Source organism: Cydia strobilella, chromosome Z, assembly GCF_947568885.1.
Source record: "Cydia strobilella chromosome Z, ilCydStro3.1, whole genome shotgun sequence".
Lineage (NCBI taxonomy): Eukaryota > Metazoa > Arthropoda > Insecta > Lepidoptera > Tortricidae > Cydia > Cydia strobilella.
This window is the reverse complement of record NC_086068.1, coordinates 42,480,245-42,501,882: the sequence shown is the minus strand read 5'-3', so window position 1 is coordinate 42,501,882 and position 21,638 is coordinate 42,480,245. Positions and strand designations below refer to the sequence as shown.

At 41.1% G+C, this 21,638-nt stretch overlaps 1 protein-coding gene and 1 long non-coding RNA gene across 7 annotated transcripts in view; one reads left to right on the top strand and one right to left on the bottom strand.

Annotated features, from left to right (window-relative positions):
• Positions 1–21,638, bottom strand: part of LOC134754980 (uncharacterized) — a 543,731-nt gene that overhangs the window by 116,161 nt on the left and 405,932 nt on the right. The gene's annotated exons all lie outside the window — the stretch shown is intronic.
• The window catches only part of LOC134754804 (E3 ubiquitin-protein ligase TRIP12), a 175,147-nt gene that overhangs the window by 130,616 nt on the left and 22,893 nt on the right, over positions 1–21,638 (top strand). For 5 of the 6 annotated variants that reach the window (XM_063691179.1, XM_063691178.1, XM_063691175.1 and 2 more), the window contains exons 18-24: positions 159–337; positions 1,652–1,864; positions 4,214–4,340; positions 4,679–4,799; positions 5,138–5,322; positions 5,769–5,940; positions 12,834–13,032. In XM_063691179.1, coding sequence (XP_063547249.1) covers positions 159–337; positions 1,652–1,864; positions 4,214–4,340; positions 4,679–4,799; positions 5,138–5,322; positions 5,769–5,940; positions 12,834–13,032 — 1,196 coding nt within the window. The remainder of the gene's footprint in view (positions 1–158; positions 338–1,651; positions 1,865–4,213; positions 4,341–4,678; positions 4,800–5,137; positions 5,323–5,768; positions 5,941–12,833; positions 13,033–21,638) is intronic. The other variant, XM_063691180.1, reaches the window with a different exon arrangement.

Below are 21,638 nucleotides of genomic sequence, written 5' to 3'. Positions count from 1 at the left end.
GAGCACGTAGTTGTTTGTATATATATATCGTATCGAGAAAGAGCAACACGCGAAAATAGCGTTAATCAGGAAGTGAGTACAGTAGTTTGTTTGTTTGTTTGTTTGTTTGTTTGTTTTTGAATAGTGACTCGTACATAACATGTATGTGCGTATTGTAGATCCTCGCATCGCCATGGTGCGCTGCAACTCGGGGCTGGCGCGCGCGCTGCTGGCGGTGCTACACGAGGTGTATTGGAGCTCGGCGGGGCCCGCCGTGCGCTCGCAGGCGCTCAAGGCCATCCTGCGCTGCGTCTACTACGCTGACGCAACGCTGCTCCGACAAGTGCTCAAGATGCAGGTCGGTTCAAACACAGCCAGACCAATGTTGTCAGCTGCACGGCACTTGAATTAAATATATTTATCATTTTTGTGGGATTATAATATTAGCGTCAGAAAAAGATAGTATGGTTCTCTGTCTATGTATCATTGCAACGGACCCATGTCAAACTAAATCTACCGTGTTTGGACGCCGTCACTTATGTTCAGATAAGAGTATTATCAAAGATAAATATAACTCCGTAATAGATGAATACGGTCTAAGGAAAAAACGTGCCTCGAAAAATCTCGAAAATTTGATTCTCGATCAGATGGCGCCACTACCTTTGGCCTACTCCCGTATAGAGGGCGTTGGCGGTTTCGTTTGTTATTTAACAATTTTAACGCAAATCAGTGAAAGAACATGGCTGAAAATCATAAAAATAATTAATGCAAATAAAAAAATCATTTATCCATATTTAAATACATTTTGTCATGTGTTTATAAATCTTCATTTTTAGTTTTAAAGTGTGTCGATAGATGGCAGTGAATTTACTGTGGTTACAAAATTTACTATGACAGTACCGCTCTATCCTATTATATCCTCTTTGGTATTATTCACAATGTCTTTCTAAACCAGCAGCAGCTACCTATAGCAGCGGGAAGCTTTTTTACCTAATGTGGAAATGCGTCAAACTTTTATTATAATCTGTTTTTTAGGGTTCCCAAAGGGTAAAAACGGAACCCTATTACTAAGACTCCGCTGTCTATCTGTCAGTCCGTCTGTCCGTCTGTCTGTCTCACCAGGCTGTATCTCATGAACCGTGATAGCTAGACAGTTGAAATTTGATGATCACAGATGATGTATTTCTGTTGCCGCTATAACAATAAATACTAAAAACAGAATAATATAAATATTTAAATGGGGCTCCCATACAACAAACGTGATTTTTTTTGCTGTTTTTTTCCGTAATGATACGGAACCCTTCGTGCGCGAGTCCGACTCGCACTTGGCCGGTTTTAATTTATTCCGTAGACTAAAATGACAGTTCATGTGGTACTAAGAAATGTCATTTCATACACATTAAACGTCATTTTAGTCTACGGAATAAAAAAACAGACTGGTAAAATTTGGTGGTGGTGGAAATGCGTCTTAACTATTAGGTGGTAAAATTTGGTCGCCGTCTGTTAAACCATATCGAATAAGCGTTTTGAGTTGTTACTACTAGTGATCCTAGACTGTTGCAATACTTTTGATTATAGGTACCATATTATACTGCTGCGAAATAATTATGAACTGACTTATTGACTTAACACATTTTCTACTTTCGAATAAATACTGTTTCGTATTGTATAGGTGATATCATCGCACATCGCGGGTATGATGGCGTCGACGGACCTGCGCATCGTGGTGGGGTCGCTGCAGCTGGCCGAGATCCTGATGCAGCGGCTGCCTGAGGAGATGGGCGCGCAGTTCCGCCGCGAGGGCGTGCTACACCAGGTGGCGCAGCTGGCAGAACGCACACCCCCATCTAATGCGCCCAACCAGGCCCGCCAGCCCAAGCTTAAGGTGAACCTTATTTACTATTTCTCAAGGGTTTTACATAGATTTATCCTCGCCTAACTCCTGGAGTACGCTGATCTCTGCCCACAGCGTCAAGTTCTATAGAAATGCTGTTGTCTACAATGTGATGCAATTTGACGCTGTTCGGAAACTTCAACACGGACACCAAAACCTTCGACGGCTCGTAATTTATTTAAGAGAATGTCTCTAACATCTCGGCATAAGGTCGGTTTTTCCCGAGGGGCTACAATATGGGGTTCTTCAAAAAAGGAGTGTACAGGTTTTTAAAGGGTCGGCAACGCGCGTGTAATATTTCTGGTGTTGCAGGCGTCCATAGGCTACGGTGACTGCTTACCATCAGGCGGGCCGTATGCTTGATTGCCACCGACGTGGTATAAATATATATATATATATATATATATATATATATATATGCTCGCCCAGTTGCAATATCAGGCCCAAGGAATGCCTAACAAATTAATACGAATTATCTAACAATGTTTGTAGATGGGTTGTTGTTGAAGAAAAAATTATGCATCAAATTTGACAACCTGATGTAGTTGTGCTTCCAGAAAAGGCACGATGACAGTAATTAAAAGTCACTAAAATATTATATTTATTTAATGAAACTTTAGTCGTAGAATACGAAAAACGCATTTATTTTTTTATATTTAGCGAGATTGGTAAATGTTTTGTTAAAATAAAATTACAAAATACGCAAGTCCGCCATGATTCGGTGAACACCAATCAGAGCGAATGACGTCACGTTCATGTAAACAAATATCCAAAGTACTGAAAGTACTAGTTCTCCTATGTTTCTCCTGCTATTTTATTTACGATTCACGGATTCAATTTTAGTAGTTTACACCGAATATTAACTAATAATAATAACTTGAATCATGGAACAAAGATTTACTGAGGCAAACCAAACATTGCTAATTTGCCTAGAATCGATGTGATGATGCTTGGAGAGTTTTTACAATCAAACGGATACTTTTGTTCAGCAGAATTTAGAAATGTCAAAAGTTCCTTGTAAGTTGTAATATTTATAATTATATAAAAATCATACTAATTTAAGTAATTAACTAAATCCAAATCCTGTAAAATCGCTTTTCATGTGTATTCCATAGCAGGTTAATATTAGAATTTGGCATTGTCTATTAAATACAACACTGGTGCAATTTGAAACCTAACCTCAAAAACCTACTCTCATGCAATTTTTATATTAAAGTTACGCCTCAAACAAGATAAATACTGTTAGGTATAGTAACTGAAAAATAAATTAAATACATCGAAATGATCTTCGCAAAAATAAAGATGAGTCTTAGGCAATACGGCCGTTGTCTCGCCTTGCAAGTGTAGCTAATTGTTTCGTGTTGTTTTATTGTGTGTAACAAGCATAAATAACTTATTAGGAGTTGTAATTGATGTATTATTACACTGAGGAACTGCACAACATTTAAACACTTTGGTATTCATATTTAATAATACGAAATAAACAAATTATTTAATAAGCTTCTAAGGAACGCCTAGAACGTACGTTTTGTTTATATCAAAGAGGATAGAGCGGTACTGTCATAGTAAATTTTGTAACCACAGTAAACTCACTGCCATCTATCCACACCTTTTAAAACTAAAAATGAAGATTTATAAAATACGATAAAATGTATTTATATATGGATAAATGGTTTTTTTATTTGCATTAATTATTTTTATATGATTTGACCTAAGTCCTTTCACTGGTATGCGTTAAAATTGTTAAATAACACACGAAACCGTCAACGCCCTCTATACGAGAGTAGGCCAAATGTGGTGGCGCCATCTGATCGAGAATAAAATTTTCGTGATTTTAGAGGCACGTTTTTTCCTTAGACTGTATCCATCTATTACGGAGTTATATCTATCTTTGGTTTATATGAACTTAACGTCACTAGGGACGCCATGACACGTACAAGCGTTTTGGAGCGATTTTAAAATCTAAAAACTAAAATGTAGTTTTTTTCCTACTAAACCTTTATTAAATGCAGAAATATGTTATTAATAGTAAATAATTTATGATTCTTAACATTATAGGACAGTTTTTCAAAATCTGTCATCATGCCTATTATAGTTTTTTTCACATAGCTTTTGGGACGGTGACAGCTGTCATCTCAATATATATATTCAAATAAATTGAATGGCATTGACAGCTGTCACGGTACCCAAGCTATGTGAAAAATACCCACTATAATTACTTTTCGGCTACGAACAAGAGCCATCAGTTGAATGTGAAAAGGCTGATGCCTGTTTATTGATTGTATTGTATTGTATTGTATTGTGTATGATATGATATGATAACGGAGGTTGTTGGTACAGTCCCCGGCGGCGAGCGCGCGCTCCAGTGCCGGCTCGTCCCCGCCGGCCTCGTCCTCCAACACGTCTCTCGGCCACAATCTGTCGATGGCCTTCTCTGCTTCCGGGTCATTCATCAATTCTTCCATGCGTAAGTGTTACTTTTTTACACTAAATCCATTACGTTTTCTTATTTGGTAATATTTCCAGCAGCCCCTGTACCGAACTGTTGGCAGTCGTTATAATGTTTAGAAAAATAAATGAAATGGGTAGTTTTATAGTTATGCTGAGTTACGTTACACGGCAAATACACTACTTCGTTCACCTGTGGCGGTCTTATACGTTGTCTCGTTCACACACTGGACCGACGTGCAGATCCGCATCGGCGTAATATAGGCGCGTTAATCATCCGTATAAATCACTTGCGTCTAATGATGTTGTTCAAAATGAGTCTTAACGTGTTAATTTAATTACTTATATATTTGGCAGCGCCCCTTGGCATCGAGGGCAGCGGGCCCGAGCCCGGGACCGCAGCGTCCGCCGCGCAGCCGCAAGCGCCTGCCGCAACGCACAGGTCAGTTGTGTTGCCCTTCTCGACAATATTCGACAGGTGATTGATAGCTACACACTTTTGCATCCCTCTATGTATATTATTTTTATTTAGGATAGCCATCGGGATTGGGAACCTGATTGATGATAACCACGCAAAAAAATCTCGATACGCATGAAATTGCATGTGTGTCTACGTAATTGCATGCATTTGACAATAATACCGCTAATATTGGACTTCAATTTTTTTAATCCCGACGAAAGGGAGACTAAGCGAGACATTGAGATGATGTTTGTTTAGATGAAGTCGATGCCACTATGATAGCAACGCGTAACAAATAAGTAGCGAAAATAGCCGGTGTACTAGATATAGAAAATGTATTGTCGTGCACTGTGCAGGTCTGCGAGCCCGCTGCAGCTGGCCGAGATGCTGAAGCGCAAGCGCGCGGTGAAGCGGTCGGGCGGCGCGCCCGCGCGGCACGCCCGCCGCCGCGACGACGCCGCCGCGCACAGCTCGCACGCCGCGCCGCCGCACCACTCGCACCAGCTGCATCATCATCCACACCACACTGCGCCCGCTCACAGTACGAACCGACTCACTCACTATTCATACTATTACCGCCCTCCACTTGACTACACTACCTACTCTTCAACATAAAATATGCTGCTAGGCTAGCACAATCCAAATTTAGGCTCACTGGACATTCTAGTCTAGATCTTCATGCTCAATTTAGACGCAGGTATAGAGGCCTATGAAGCTCGCATAACATACTTGAGAAATCGGGACGGTCGCCACCGTGACCCCTCGTGGCCCATGGAAATGACGTCAGCACCGAAAGTTGAAGTCGCCGATTCACTGCTTTTAGGATATAACATGAAAAATGTTTAAATTTTACCTTAAGAATATTAACGGATTGGTGCAACATGTTAGCTACAATGGCAAGCAAATACCTAATGTCTCTTAAATGTTATATTTATAGACCCGACCCCGACCCGCTTAGATTGAGTTGTGTTAATACTGTTAATCCAGGCTCTACCGCGGCAGCGTCGTCGCGCTCTACGAGCCGCGTGGGCGCATCGAAGACGTCGTCGTTCCTGTCGTCGCTAAACCCCTCGCGCTGGGGCCGCACGCCGCACTCGCACAAGGACACCGGCCTGCTCGTCTCGCCGCACTCCTCCGCTAACCTCACTCATCAGAACAAGTAACTTATTCTATTTTATTATAATATATTACTGGTGGATTCACAACAGCTGGCACCAATACCAATGGATTGAATGACTGAATAAAAATATCTATCTGTGTATCACATCAACCAATAAAATAGTAGCTTTCACTGTATACCGATACAGGTGTCACTCATACAATGAGTTTCGTTTCACCTTTCGTGAAGCAACCTGTGCTTAAGGCCAGCATTCGCACACAATGACGATCAATGTACCGTTGAATGCAATGCGTTGCTCACTCATAAGTCGCTCTCGCTCTCGCTCTTAGGAAAATCCACTGTTTTGTTTCCAATCATTTGTTTCAAGTGTGTAACTTCACTTCCTGGATGTGAAGTCAATGTTTGGCTTGATTTTGTGTTGAGGTCAATACGGACAAAGACCTATGAAACTCTGTATAAGATGAATACAGTCTAAGGAAAAAACGTGCCTCGTAAATTAAGAAAATTTTATTCTAGCACAGATGGCGCTACCACCAATGGCCTATTCTCGTTTAGATGGCGTTGACGGTTTCGTTTGTTATTTAACAATTTTAACACATGTCAGTAAAAGAACATGGGTTAAATTCATGTAAAAATAATAAATACAAATAAAAAAATCATTTATCCATATATATAAACACATTTTTTGATGTTTTTATTTTTAGTTTTACAATGTGTCGATAGATGGCAGTAAGTTTACTGTGACTACATAATTTACTATGACAGTACCCCAGCTCTATCCTATATATTCTCTTTGATACGGATAAGTGTTGGTGCGGGATAAGTATGGCTGGTCTTCACATTGGGATCTGTTTACACATTGATTAGTGTTTATTGTCAGTTCATACATTTGCCACTAAACGCAAGTAGCAAAAGTATGAACTCGCAATAAACACTAATCAATGTGTAAACAGACCCCAATGTGAAGACCAGCCATACTTAACCCGCAGCTCAGCGAGCTTTATACAAGTTTTTTTATTTCAAAAAATAAATATTCGCTTTAGCAGCATTCACATCACGTAATAATAAGTACCGAGATTTTGGCTCGTTCACGACATAACTGCCATGTGGGATGTTGATTCGATCATTCATGCGATAGTCGTGTCAGCGAACGGATTTGGTAGCGAATTCTCTACCAACACCTAGAGAGACTCGCTAGGTGACTGGATCTAGGGTCAGATGTAGAAGGCGGTAATCTTGGACGCGGCGCGTATAGTACGTCGGTTCCTCTCTGCGGCCCTGACCACCGGCAGCTTGGGCCCTGTCCCGCTGTATATACAGTGGCCAAAAAATATGGGGTAATTTTTTTTTTCGCGATTTCGTGGTGGGTCCCATAGTAAAAGTTGCTCAGTATAATCCTAAAATCTCCCTGGCAACGGGAATGCACATATTTTTTGGCCACCCTGTATATGTTTATATGTATTTCGTATTGTTTTGTGTCATGTTGAGAAAGTTCTTGGTATTTGTATGCATTAGCGAAAATATATATGTAATAATGACTTATGCATAGTAATCAACTCTCAAAAAATATGTAAATCAGCTGCCAAGCGGATTGTGTATTACTATTTTACCTTAGTATGAAATGCATTATGCGAGATGAAAACTAACAGTGGCCTATTTCATGAAAATTTGTGACTTGTAAAACAAGTGGAAGTTCCTTTATAGAGAAAGAAAGAAAACCCCTGCTCAATTGCTCATGATACAAGTTACAAGCTTTCATGAACGTCTAACGGTCAAACGGTCAAACGGGGCGTGTTGCTACTAATCTAGCTATGAAGTCTATTGCATTACGATTTATTCAAGAAAACAAGGAAACTGAATATGTTACCTATCAAATTAATTTATCATTGTTGCTAAGCGAACAATTTTAATACTACACTGGCTTTTGCCATGCATTACATAAATAAATAAATAAATATTATAGGACATTTTTTACACAAATTGACTAAGCCCCACGGTAAGCTCAAGAAGGCTTGTGTTGTGGGTACTCAGACAACGATATATATATAATATATAGATACTTAAATACATAGAAAACAACCATGACTTAGGAACAAATATCTGTGCTCATCACACAAATAAATGCCCTTACCGGGACTTGAACCCAGGACCATCGGCTTCACAGGCAGATTTGATTATATATTGTTTTGTGTTGTTATGACATTGCTTGTTGAAGTATTTTGTTTTGTGTTGTTTTTACTAGTTTTTATTTAACATGCAATGTTCTTATGTTATAAATATGTAAGTTGCCTTCAAATAGGGAATATTACGCGAAACTCTGCGTAGGGGGCGCCACTACCACAATCTGATCTGAGGGTCTATCGCGAAACAAGAAAATCGAAATTTTGTTATCTAATATCTCTTGCATATTCGAGCGATAAAGAGGCAGATAGCGAAATTTCGGATTCGCGTTTCCCGGTAGGTCCTCTGTAAACAAACTGCCTTGATGCATCAATGTCATATTTTATTATCTCTGAAAACTTGTCAAAAACATGTTAAAGGTACAGTATGTGTAAGTTTACTAAAAAGGCTAGTGCTGCACTCTGGTGGCAGAACATTGCAGTAATAACTATCCCCTGTTATATGGAGTGTAGAAGTAAAAGGAGGAAAATCTCTATATATGAAAAGTGTCCATCAAAAAACTGTAAATAGGCGGCGCCACCATACACCGAAGTACCTTGACCGTACACCTAGTATTTTATATAGATGTGCGACCGTGAGGGACAGAACATACGCAATGCGACAAAATTAGAAACACTTAACATTCCCGACAACACACTGTGGGACGAAATTCGGCTCTCATTGACATAGAAACCGAAATCGTTATTTTTATGTTTTTTGATAATAGGTTTAGAATAGGTTTAGCCCAGCATTGTTATGGTAACTTATAAATGTTAGACGATTAGGAATGAAAACTGTCGAGTTACGATATATTTCCAAAAAAAAAAGGAATGGAGCAGGAACAAGAAATCATTATTACTCAAGAACCACAAAACGAACCGTAATATCCTCGCAGATGGTAATACTATGAATTATTTGTGATTTTTTGGCATACTACATATATCCATGACGGGTGCGGTTTTTTTAAAATCAATTGTTTCTAAAGAAAAAACACAAAAACCAAAGTCAATATTTTAAGTTACTTTTGATTGAAATGGGTTTTGCCCAGTATGTGTCTATGCTACCCAAAAGTTTCAGACGATTTAAGTTGAAAATAGTAGTTGTTTTTTTTTTTTTTTTTCAAAATAAATGTATAAAGCAGGAACAAAAAATCAAGATATCTAACTATAAAACCACAACCAAAACGGTAATATCCTATCAGATGGTTATATAATAAATTATTTTTGATTTTTTAGCATACTACATATATATTTTTTGTAACTACTAAATTCATGCCTAATCGCCTGAAATTCACGAGTTAGCATAACAATCCAGTATTGATCCATTAAAACCCATTTCAATCAAAAACAACCCTTAAAATTTGACTGGTTTTTGTTTTTTCCATAGAAACAATAAACGATTTAGAAAAAAATCGCATCCGTGACGCTGACGGATATATGTAGTATGCAAAAAAATCAAAAATAATTCATTATATAACCATCTGAAAGGATATTACCGTTTTGGTTGTGGTTTTAGAGATATCTTGATTTTTTGTTCCTGCTCCATACATTTATTTAAAAATAAACAATACTTATATTTTCAACTCAAATCGTCTGAAACTTATAAGTTAGCATAAACATACAGAGCTAAACCCATTTCATTCATAAAATCCTTATAATGTTGACTTTGGTTTTTGTGTTTTTTCCATATAAGCATTTAATGATTTGTTTTTTAAACGCACCCGTCACGAAAAAAACACAAATAATTCGTAGCATAACTATCTGCAAGGATATTACCATATTTGTTGCGGTTCTTGAGATATTTAGTTTTTAGGGTTCCGTACCCAAAGGGTAAAAACGGGACCCTATTACTAAGACTCCGCTGTCCGTCTGTCACCAGGCTGTATCTCATGAACCGTTGCTATATATAGCTAGACAGTTGAAATTTTCACAGATGATGTATTTCTGTTGCCGCTATAACAACAAATACTGAAAACAGAAAAAAAAATTAAGTGTGGCTCCCATACAACAAACGTGATTTTATAGCAGTTTTTTGCGTAATGGTACGGAACCCTTCGTGCGCGAGTCCGACTCGCACTTGGCCGGTTTTTTTGTTACGGCTCCATACATTTTTTTTGAAAAAAAATCATAACTATTATCAACTCAAATCGTCTGAAACTTATAAGTTGGCATAAACATACTGAGCTAAACCCATTTCATTCAAAAAATCCTTAAAATGTTGACTGGTTTTTGTGTTTTTTCCATAGAAACAATTAATGTTTTTTTTTAAACGCACCCGTGACGGATATACGTAGTATGCCAAAAATCACAAATAATTCATAGTATTACCATCTGCGAGGATATTACGGTTCGGTTTGCAGTTCTTGAGTAATAATGATTTCTTGTTCCTGCTCCATACATTTTTTTTTTGAAAAAGAATCGTAACTCGACAGTTTTCATTCCTAATCGTCTAAAATTCATAAGTTACCATAATAATGCTTAACCTATTTCAATGAAAAAAAAACATAAAAATAACGATTTCGGTTTCTATGTCAATGAGAGCCGAATTTCATCCCACAGTGCAACATACCAAAAACAAGGGCATGACACTCTTTGATAGAGAAAGATTGTCTTATTGCGATTCCTATAAGAGGAAAGAGAAAATAGTGCCATGCTTTGTCCTTATCACCGACCGGGTTTTTTTTTTCATGGTCGGGTTATGGCAGCATAGGTAGGAGGCGATGGCGAAATACCGAAATTTATAAGAGTGAAAGAGAAAAAGGATTATGCTGCCATACATTAACCTGTCAATACATGAATATGTCTTTCTCTTACCCCTGGTCGCTCGGTTTCATGTCTATAACTATTATACTATGTCTATGACCAAAAACAACCTACGTAATATGGTCGGGTTATTTGTTGCCCCTCCGCCATTTCATCTCTACATTATTATACCTCTATGGTTCATGTCATAAGAGTCTCCTATATATTAAAATACTCTTTGGTCCCAAAACCTACCTAGAGCCACCGGAGAGATTAGGAACTATTATTTACAGCTGAAAGCTGGTCACTTTTGCAACAGTTCTGCCATAAGAGATTGTCGTCCTTTCTATACCGTCCATACCCTATTAGAACAACCATTTTTCTACTCCTTGTTTAACGCAATGCCATGGGTTAGTTATTATCTAAAATACATGTCATATAAAAAACATAATGACCGATTTCAGTGAAGTTTTCTGTAAAAAAATTGTGATTATTTCAGCAATAGTTGTTATGTAAATTTCAACTGCTATAATTTGGTGATAGGTTCTGAAATTGTAAATATTGTTATAGAGTTAACGCCATATTTGGGCGATTAGTTTGTATTTAACACTTGTTTCTGCATTACTTTGCATCAAAGATAGATATACCCTCGATCAGATGGCGCCACTAGTTTTGGCCTAGTCTCGTATAGAGGGCGTTGACTGTTTCGTTTGTTATTTATAATTTTAACGCATACCAGTGAAAGAACATGGGTCAAAATCATATAAAAATAATTAATGAAATTAAAAAAATCATTTATCCATATTTAAAATACATTTTAACGTATTTTTATAAATCTTCATTTTTAGTTTTAAAGTGTGTCGATAGATGGCAGTGAATTTACAGTGGTTACAAAATTTACTATGACAGTACCGCTCTATCTTATTATATCCTCATTGCTTTGCATACACGTTCATCTTTTAACATATTAAAATAATGACAATTTGTTATATTTTTTGGATATATTCTTTAAAACTTGACAAACACATTTCCATCTATTATTTTTAGTGTTGTCTGCTTACGGCAATTGATTTCCTTATCCTTTACAACTGTTCAAGTTCCGGATTCGAGTTTTCCGGTAGGTCCCCTGAAATCTTGTCAAAAACCTTATGAATGAGTTACTCTACGGTGCACTAAAAAAAGCTAGTCCTGCACTCTGGTGGCAAAACATTGCAGTAATATCCCCTATTCCTCGTCCTTTGGAAATCTGAAATAAAAAGTTGAGTTTTGTGAGATAGGTAAACCAACAATATTAATAAAAAAAGGAACATTCATCAATGATCATTAATGTCTTTTTTATTAGGGTTCCGTACCCAAAGGGTAAAACGGGACCCTATTACTAAGACTCCGCTGTCCGTCTGTCTGTCTGTCACCAGGCTGTATCTCATGAACCGTGATAGCTAAACAGTTGACATTTTCACAGATAATGTATTTCTGTTGCCGCTATACAAAATTATTTTTACAAATACTAAAAAGTACGGAACCCTCGGTGCGCGAATCCGACTCGCGCTTTGCCGATTTTTATTTATTTAATACCTACATATTATTTATTCAATACCTTCAAACTGTTTTAAGCTATTTTCTTCAATTCAGATTTCAGTATTTGTAGTTTGACTACGATATTGTACATTAATAAGAAATTTTGCGACGCGATTGCCCATTTACTACTATCCACATACTACCTACGTCATAATTAATTCTTACATAAGCTTAAAAAACTTTCACATTACATTACCTTCTTAAATGGGCTTTAGGGTTTCCATAACTGTGATATCCCAAATTGCCCGTTAAACTAGACTCAAACTAATTTTTTCGCCCTAAGTGACGATTTTTTACGACACATACTGTACGTTTCTTGAAAGAAAGATAACTTTACTACAGACAAGCAAGCTTTCTCTGCACTGAGTTACGCGACATCGCGTGCTCAGTTGTTGTTCAATCAAGAGTTTCATGTGGTGTGACTGTGTGACATATTCGCTATCGTTTGTTCAGAGAGAAAGTCCGCGAGTGGATCCAGTGGACGGCAGCGCGGCTGGTGCGCGAGTGGGGTGCGCTGGGCGGCGGCGGCGGCGCGCTGGACCAGCTGGCCGTGCTGGCCGGCGCGCTGCCGCACGCGCCCTCTCCGCAGCGCCGCGCCGCGCTCGAGCAGCTGCGCGACACGCTCATGCAGCACGACGTATCGCCCTTCGAGGTACGCATACGCACGCCGCTCCAAGGTTATATTATAACCCCGTCATTACACGTACCGGACGTGCACGCAACTAATACCATACCAGTACCCAGTAATACCTTAGAGTGCTCAATCCATACATGAGTTTATCTTACTTAATAGCAATTAAGTTCACTTAAACTATCGTGAGACATATTTCAAAATATTTATCAGTACGGTTTTTACTCACTATTATTTTTAGTCGCTTTTGGCGACATGTTTCGGATTCTTTGGGAATCCATCCTCAGGCACGAGTGTCCGCGGCGGTTGTACGTCGTGCACTGCCCGCGCCGCCCGCCTCGTCGCTCGTTTCGCACGCGCTGATGGGGCGGGGGCGGGGGGCGCGGGGCAGTCCGCAGATGGAGTCGTCAAGTGAAGGTCTGGTAGGGCGGCTGTATCGAACGAAGTCAAGCACACTGCACTCACTATGTCCCCGCGATCGTCACAACACACTTGCCGCTTGACCCTAGGTATTATAGGCTTCCATGCAGGTGGCAACATCCAGCCTCCGTCCCGATTGAAATTAGGGCGGCGTGCAATTTCAATCGCCTCGCGAATCTTACGCGGCACAAAACATTTCTCTTGTACCAGTAATCTCGCTTTATCGAAACGAATGAAATGGGACGCGCCTATATCGTTCGCATGCTCTGCCACCGCTGAGTTCCTGGTGTCCATGTTCTTTACGCTGCGTATGCCAAAAGCGACTAAAAATAATAGTGAGTAAAAACCGTACTGATAAATATTTAGCAATTAAGTTGTTTGGCAGGTATGATAAAACGTATTACATACTAATAACTTAGAGAATTTAACAACCGGAGTCGCCTTAAAGAGCTTACCCCTATGTCGGAAACCTCGCCCAATGGTCATACTCATTGTATGGACTGACGTTTATCTGACATGGCTATTTGTACGTCATGTACAAATAGCCATACATTTGACATGCCCCTCCCGCAAAAATCAGCAGACTGTTTTGTACAGAAAATTACAGACAAGGAGACTCCGGTTGTTAATTTCTCTACTTCTCACTTACACCATTTACTAACCCGGTGTTAACCGGTTTAACGTGGAGTTACCATGTTTACCAGTACAATTTGACACTAGTTTAAAGGTTTAACCGCTTAACCCCGAGTTAGTGGGATGGTACTATCCCTGGCTTCCACATGCTATGTGCTACATACGCTACCACGCTAAATACGGTACGGCTATATACATACGTGACAACCTTCTACCATCGGCTACAATTATATGCAACTCTATAAACGATGTGAGTATATGGTGAAGAGCCCAGGAAAAGCATCAGCTTAAACCTAGGGCGTTTTTGCTCTATATTCCAGGCAGAGGTATACGCCATTATTGAATGTGCGTCAATCAATCTGCAAAGCAACTACGGCAACCATACTATATATATCCATTCGGATAGCGAGGCCCTTTTTTTTTTTTCGCAGGGGTAAATGCCTACGCATCTCACCCTCGGGCCAGGGAAGCCCATAAGGGGGGGTGGTATGTGGAACTCGCTCCTCCTGCTCCCTCTGTTAGTCAGAGGGAGGGGAGGAGAATACCCACTAACATCCCCTGCGGCGATTCTCTGCACTGCCGTTTATGGGGGCGCCATGGGGTCGCAAACGTTCTACCACGACGTCCCCCGGCTGCCTTGGTTCACCCAGAGGCTTCCGCGCCGAAGGAGGGAAGGATTGGAATGCGCTACAATCCCTCCTCCAGACGTGTGGAGTCTTCCATTGTGGGCCCCTTACCCACGGACTCCACTAGGGGTATTGACGGGCAGCAAAATGTGCCCGTCTCCTACCTCTACGTCTGCGCCGGATCGGGAGCGCATCAGCTCTTTCTTCGCGCTCCCGCTCCAAGGCCTCCTTCTGAGAAATGACGCTTTCGCAGAAGGGGGCCACCGCCTCCCAGTCTCTCGCTCCTCAGCATGGCCGCCTCAACGCTGTGGAGCGAGAGATCATCCACTCCGATGGCACCGATCAGGGTGCGGCGTTCCTGCGCCCAGCGACTGCACACCTCTAGGGTGTGTTGGGCAGTGTCATCCGGGTCACCGCACTCGTGGCAGACCGTGCTGGCTTCCCTCCTGATTATATGCAGGTAATGACCGAAGCATCCATGTCCGGTCATTACCTGCGTCAGCCTAAACCCGATCTTGCCATGCCCCCTCTCCAGCCATTGGTCGAACGACGGGAGGAGTGCCCCTATAGTGCGAACTCCATAGAGGGAGTCCTCCAGGTCGTTTTTCCATCGGTCCCTCATCCTCATTTGCGCTTGGCGGCGCTCCTCTCTTAGCTCTTCGGGAGCGGGGAACTCATTCAGGGCCCTGCGCCTTACCCGCTCTCTGTGCGCTTCTGCGAGCACCTGTGCGTCCAGCTCCCAGGGCATTGTGCCCGCTATGCATGCCGCCGCCCACGCCACCGTGCGGTAGCCCCGCACCACCCGAATGGCCACCACTCTTTGCGGGGCCCGGAGTCGAGCCCTATTTTCTGCATTGAGCCTGTCGGCCCAAATCGGCGCCCCATATAGGGCCATGCTTCGGGCCACCCCCGCGTACAAGCGGCGGCACGCGAGATTCGGCCCTCCTACATTGGGCAGCAGCCTGCTCACCGCTGAAGCTGCCGCCGTAATTCGGGGAGCAAGTTGGCGGAAGTGCTCCCCGAAATTCCGAAAGAAAGAAGAAACGATGTGAATACCGCAATTACAATAGTACAAGTGGGAGATACGAAGATATGCAATATTTACAAACCACCGAATAGTCCGTGGCCCCAACCTGCACTTCCAAACTTCGGACACCCTTCCATCGTAGTAGGAGATTTTAATAGCCATCACACCTCCTGGGGTTATAAAGGTAATGATAGTAATGGTGAGGCCATTGTGGATTGGGCAGATGAGTGTAACTACTTTCTGGTGTTCGGGAACAAGGATAAAGGCACCTTTAAATCTGCTCGCTGGGGCCGAGAATATAACCCCGGCCTAGCCTTTGTTTCCCTTGACTGCAACCGGCGCCCCATACCAGTAAATAGAACTGTACTGCAGGATTTCCCACATACCCAACATCGCCCAGTCCTTCTGGACGTCGGTGTTAAGATACCAATAATCCAGTCATTCCCTGTGCCACGCTGGAATTTCCACAAAGCCGACTGGGGAAGTTACACCCAGGTATTGGATGACTCAATTAGATGGATACCGCCCCTAGTAGAAAATTACGAGAGATTTTTAAAATTAATAATCTCGACGGCAAAAAAATACATTCCACGTGGATATCGCAAGCAATACATACCGTGCTGGAACTCTGACACCGAGACCCCTGTGGCAAGAATACACCAGCACTGCGGACAGCAATGTCGGCCACGCCCTCATAACATCCCTAAACCGAGCACGCCAGTTGAAATAGGAAAGCACAGTCCAAGGCATTTCAACGGGGCAACGCTGCCAGTATCATGGGGACTTTTGAACCGGCTACGGTCCGAAGTGGGGACTTGGCCTAGTTTAATTTAGTGTTTAAGATTGACAAAGCCTGTTGCGGATTATATCATTTGTTAGTAGGTGACGAAGCCTGTAGCTGATTTATTGTTGTAAGCACTTGACGAAGCCAGCTGATCATGAACTATGTGTTGTATATAATAAATGATTACTTATAGCTTAATTTAACCTAATGAGAAGATGGACTTGCAAGTCCATATGAGTGCGCGCGCGCGCGCGCGCGCGTGTGTGTGTGTGTGTGTGTGTGCGCACGCGCGCCGCGGCGCGCGTGAATGTAATGTGTGTGTGGTGTTTAGGTTCCTAAAACATTTTGAATTAAGTTTTCTGTATCATAATAACTCTTACATTTAAGCCAGTCTGTTATAATTTTTTTACATTTATAAAATGGTAAGTGATATATATTTAAGTGCTTATGTATGACATTGTATAATTTGCCGGATTTATAGACAAATTGTCTACTAGCGTATGTGGTATTTATTGAAGTGGTTGGAATTATGTTACCGTTTCTCCTTGGATTTCGTGTGGTAGGTGTATATGGTTTAGATTTGTGTATTTTTAAGGTTGCAAATAATATGTAGAGTTTTCTTACAGTTAGTACATCAGAAAGCTTAAATAGGTCTACAGTTGGAAATCTAAATGGTTTAAAATGCATAACTTTTAATAATGATCTCTGGGCTCTTTCGAGCTCTAAAAATTTGGTTTTAGTAGCGCCTCCCCATACCGGTATGCAGTAACTAATTATTGATTGAACTAAGGTTAAATATATTTGTTTAAGAAGTTGTGAAGTAGCGATATGTCTTAAATTTTTAAAGACCCATATAAGCTTCCTGACACGGCTCATGAGCAGCTCTATTTGCAAGTGCCATGTTAGGCGTTGGTCGACTAATATCCCTAAATACTTAACGCTTTCAACTTTATTTATAACAGAGCATGCACAGTTTTGTATATTGTTATTACATGTATGAATTTTTATGTTATAAATGGAGCCAGGTTGTGAACTATTGTAGTTTGTGAAGCAAATGTAGTTTGTTTTTGTTGCGTTTAATGTAAGGAGACGAGAGTGGAGCCAGCAAGCAACTTCTGATAAACCTAGTTCTGCAGAGTGTTTCACGTCTTCCCAAGTGTCTCCAGTGAAGACAATGGCAGTATCATCGGCATAGGTAAAAAAGGTGTCCTCTATTAATGTGCATATTACAAAGCTGGTTTATATATATTAAAAATAGGGTTGGGCCAAGGACGCTCCCCTGTGGCACACCAAAAGATATTTCTGATTCTTCGCTTATGTAGGTTCCTATTTTTACTTTTTGCGTACGGTTTTGCAGATAGTCTTTAAAAAGTTGTAGTGGGACGTCTCTTATACCTATATTTTCTAAAACTGAGACTAAGGTAGGAATGGAAACAGTATCGAATGCTTTTTTTAAATCTAAAAATACTGTTAAGCATTTTTTTTTTTATCTATTTTGTCTACGATCAGAGATGTGAGAGCTGTTACTGCATCTTCAGTAGATAGTCCTTTTCTAAAGCCATATTGATTGTCTGATAGTATTTTGAAGTTTGTGAGGTAATTAAGAATGCGGTTATTGAGTAGTTTTTCTAATATTTTAGAGATAGCTGGTAAAACAGAAATTGGCCTGTAGTTGGATGTATCATCTCTGTTTCCACTTTTGTACACTGGCGTAATAATTGCCTTTTTAAGTGCGTTTGGAAAGGTGCCGGTCTTAAAGCAGATATTGATAAGGTGAGTTATAATAGGAACAACTATTGGACTAGCCATTTTTAAAAAAGTTGCAGATATGTTATCCCAACCCGGGGCACTATTTGATTTCAAACTCATTAAAGTCGTGTAACCTTCCCTGGGATCAGTGTCTAATAATACAAAAGGAGATAGTAAGGGGTTTACCGGTTGATTAGAATTGTAAGAAATATTGGAATTGTTTGTTAAAAAGTTTTCAGCTAAAGATTTTCCGATAGCGGCGAAATACTCATTTAAAAAGGAAGAAGGAGCTGAAACTGCTGAAGTCACAGTCTGCCCCAGACCCTCAATTCAGTCGCTCGGTGACTGCTGATGAAATACGAGTCCAGTATCAAGTGCATCAAATGCGGGAAGGCCTGCGGAGAAGACAACATCTTCCCAGAGTTTATTAAGCATTGTGGACCTCGCGTGCAAAAGTGGCTTGCAAAGTTTTTCACAGCCATCATCAACTCTGGGAAAATTCCGCCCTCCATGAAACTGGCGAAGATAACTGCAGTAATTAAGCCTGCTAAACCGACCGACCGAGCAGACAGCTACCGCCCAATCGCACTTCTCAGTGTGCTGTACAAACTCCTGGAGCGGGTACTGCTCGATCGCATTGCTCCGACCATCGACAAATATATCCCACAGGAACAAGCAGGATTTCGCTCAGGCCGCAGCTGTAGTGATCAAGTCCTTGCGCTCACGACCCACTTGGAAAAAGGCTTCAATGAGAACCTTAAGTCGTCAACTGCATTCATAGATCTGACAGCTGCCTACGACACCGTGTGGCGGCAAGGCCTCCTCTAAGCTCCTCAAGGTGGTCCCATGTATAAAAATATATAGGATCATCGAGGATGCTCTTACCAACAGGCCATTCCGCGTCCTCCTTGGGAATGAATCCAGCAGTACTAGGGTGTTGAATAATGGGCTACCTCAGGGATCAGTCCTGGCTCCCACTCTTTTCAATTTGTACACCTACGACATGCCAGAGACAATCGAGGAAACTCACTTACGCTGACGACTTAGCTCTAGTCGTGCAGGATCGCAATATAAGTACCACTGAACACCGCTTAGAATATGACCTAGCCGTTATGGGCGAGTACTTTACCCGCTGGCGCCTATGTCCTAACGCCTCGAAAACTGAAGTGTGTTGCTTCCATCTAAATAACCGACTAGCTACCAAGAAACTCAGCATCCCATTCAGGGGCTCCTTGCTCAACCACAACCCGTCTCCCAAATACCTGGGTGTCACTCTGGACCGAAGTTTAACTTACAGCTCACACCTTAATAATACCGCAGCAAAACTGAGAACCAGGAATGGCATTCTGCAAAAACTAACGGGAACAACATGGGGAGCCTCTGCCAGCTGCCTGCGAACATCGGCCTTGGCGCTTGTATACTCTACAGCGGAATACTGCGCCCCCGCCTGGCTCAACAGTGCCCACACAAGCGTCATTGAAACGCAGCTAAATGCTACGATACGTCTCATCACGGGATGCATGAAGCCCACCCCTGTGCATTGGCTCCCAGCTCTAAGCGGCATTGCCCCTCCCCCACCTCCGTCGCAAACACCATCTGCTCAGAGAAGTTAACAAAGCCCATGAACGACCGGAACTGCCTCTCAACAGAGACTTGGCTACGTTCAGATGTACAAGGTTGAAGTCCAGAAACCCACCGGCTTTCCTTACCCACCAACCATGCTCTCAGTGGAACCTGAACGAAGCCTGGTCCGAAGAATGGTCACAGGCAGACGTCCCATCTGATCTCTAAGCTAAACCCACGGAGCCACGCGCCTGGGTTCAATGATTCACGCCGTGCCTGGTGCATGCTTAACCATCTGAGAACAGAAATCGGCCACTGTGCGTACCTCCGAAAAAAATGGGGATGGAGTGATCAGGAGTGCTGCGAATGCGGATGCCCAAAGCAAACTGTTCGGCATATCGTTTTGGAGTGCCCACTGACAAAGTACGATGGCCCAGTGGAAAATTTTAAAACCGTAACGAGTGCAGCCATCACCTACTTGGACAAATGTAGATTTAGATTATAAGCTAGCTAATAAATGAAAGTGTAAAATATAATTGCCATACGATAAATAAAAGTGGAATGGTGCAAGTGGCGCTAAGATGAATAAGATTAAAATTTGCTTTAACCTTAATACTGATTAAGCTTGAATCTTATGACACCTAATTTGAGTTAATAGTTAGTAGTGAGTTATATAAATGTAAATGTATGTGTAATTTATGTGTTCTGTTATTATTTTCCTTTGACGACCGGTCTGGCCTAGTGGGTAGTGACCCTGCCTGTGAAGCCGATGGTCCTGGGTTCGAATCCCGGTAAGGGCATTTATTTGTGTGATGAGCACAGATATTTGTTTCTGAGTCTTGGGTGTTTTATATGTATTTATGTATTTGTATATTATATATATCGTTGTCTAAGTACCCACAACACAAGCCTTCTTGAGCTTACTGTGGGACTTAGTCAATCTGTGTAAGAATGTCCTATAATATTTATTAATTAATATTTATTATTTATTTCCTACATTTATTGAGTTAGTCTACAATATTAATTTAGATATAATTACACTTATAAAAAGTAGGGCGTCTATTTAGTTTTACCTTATATATATATAGCCCTCCATATCGTGTCCGACAACGGCGACCTTTGCAATTTTCTCTGATGAGCACGTATATGGCTCGCAAAACCGAACTTTGTTTTAAATATTCGGTCGCACTGCGCACAATAAAGCTGCCCTTGTTCGTTAGAAGTGTATGCGTAGGACGGCTTAGGTCGAGACTTCCGTTGAATCCGCTTTTGGTCCAGGTGTTCAAGTCGACCCAAGTAACATTTTAGCGATAAAAGCTGACTATTATTTCGATTAAACACTGATAGCGATAGTGCGGCCTAAAATTTAGCGATATAGCACGCTATAACTCTCTTATAGTCGGAATTAGGCACCGACGTCAGTGCTTGAAGCTCTACAGTGGTTCATTTTATGTGCAATAGTGATAAACTAGTGATATAATAGTGCTACAATAGGGATTATTCTTGCCGGAAGTGATAATAAAGGGTTAAAGTAGCAGTATTTTTACTTATAGTTCTAATAACCTTGTGATATGTTATCTTGTATCACTTCCAGTGTTACAAGAACGCTGCAGTAGTGAAAACAATCGTTTGTAGTTTTAAAATGTCAAAATATTTAATACAATTTCCAATAATCGCTCATAGTGTTGCGTGACGTAGTCAGACAGATTGTTTATAATGGCAACAGCTTGATGGTTTATTGGAATTATTATTAGGTACCTGGTGAGTACACAGCAAAGTTTCACGACACGTATTAGAGAATTCAACTGAAATTCTATTGCGGTTA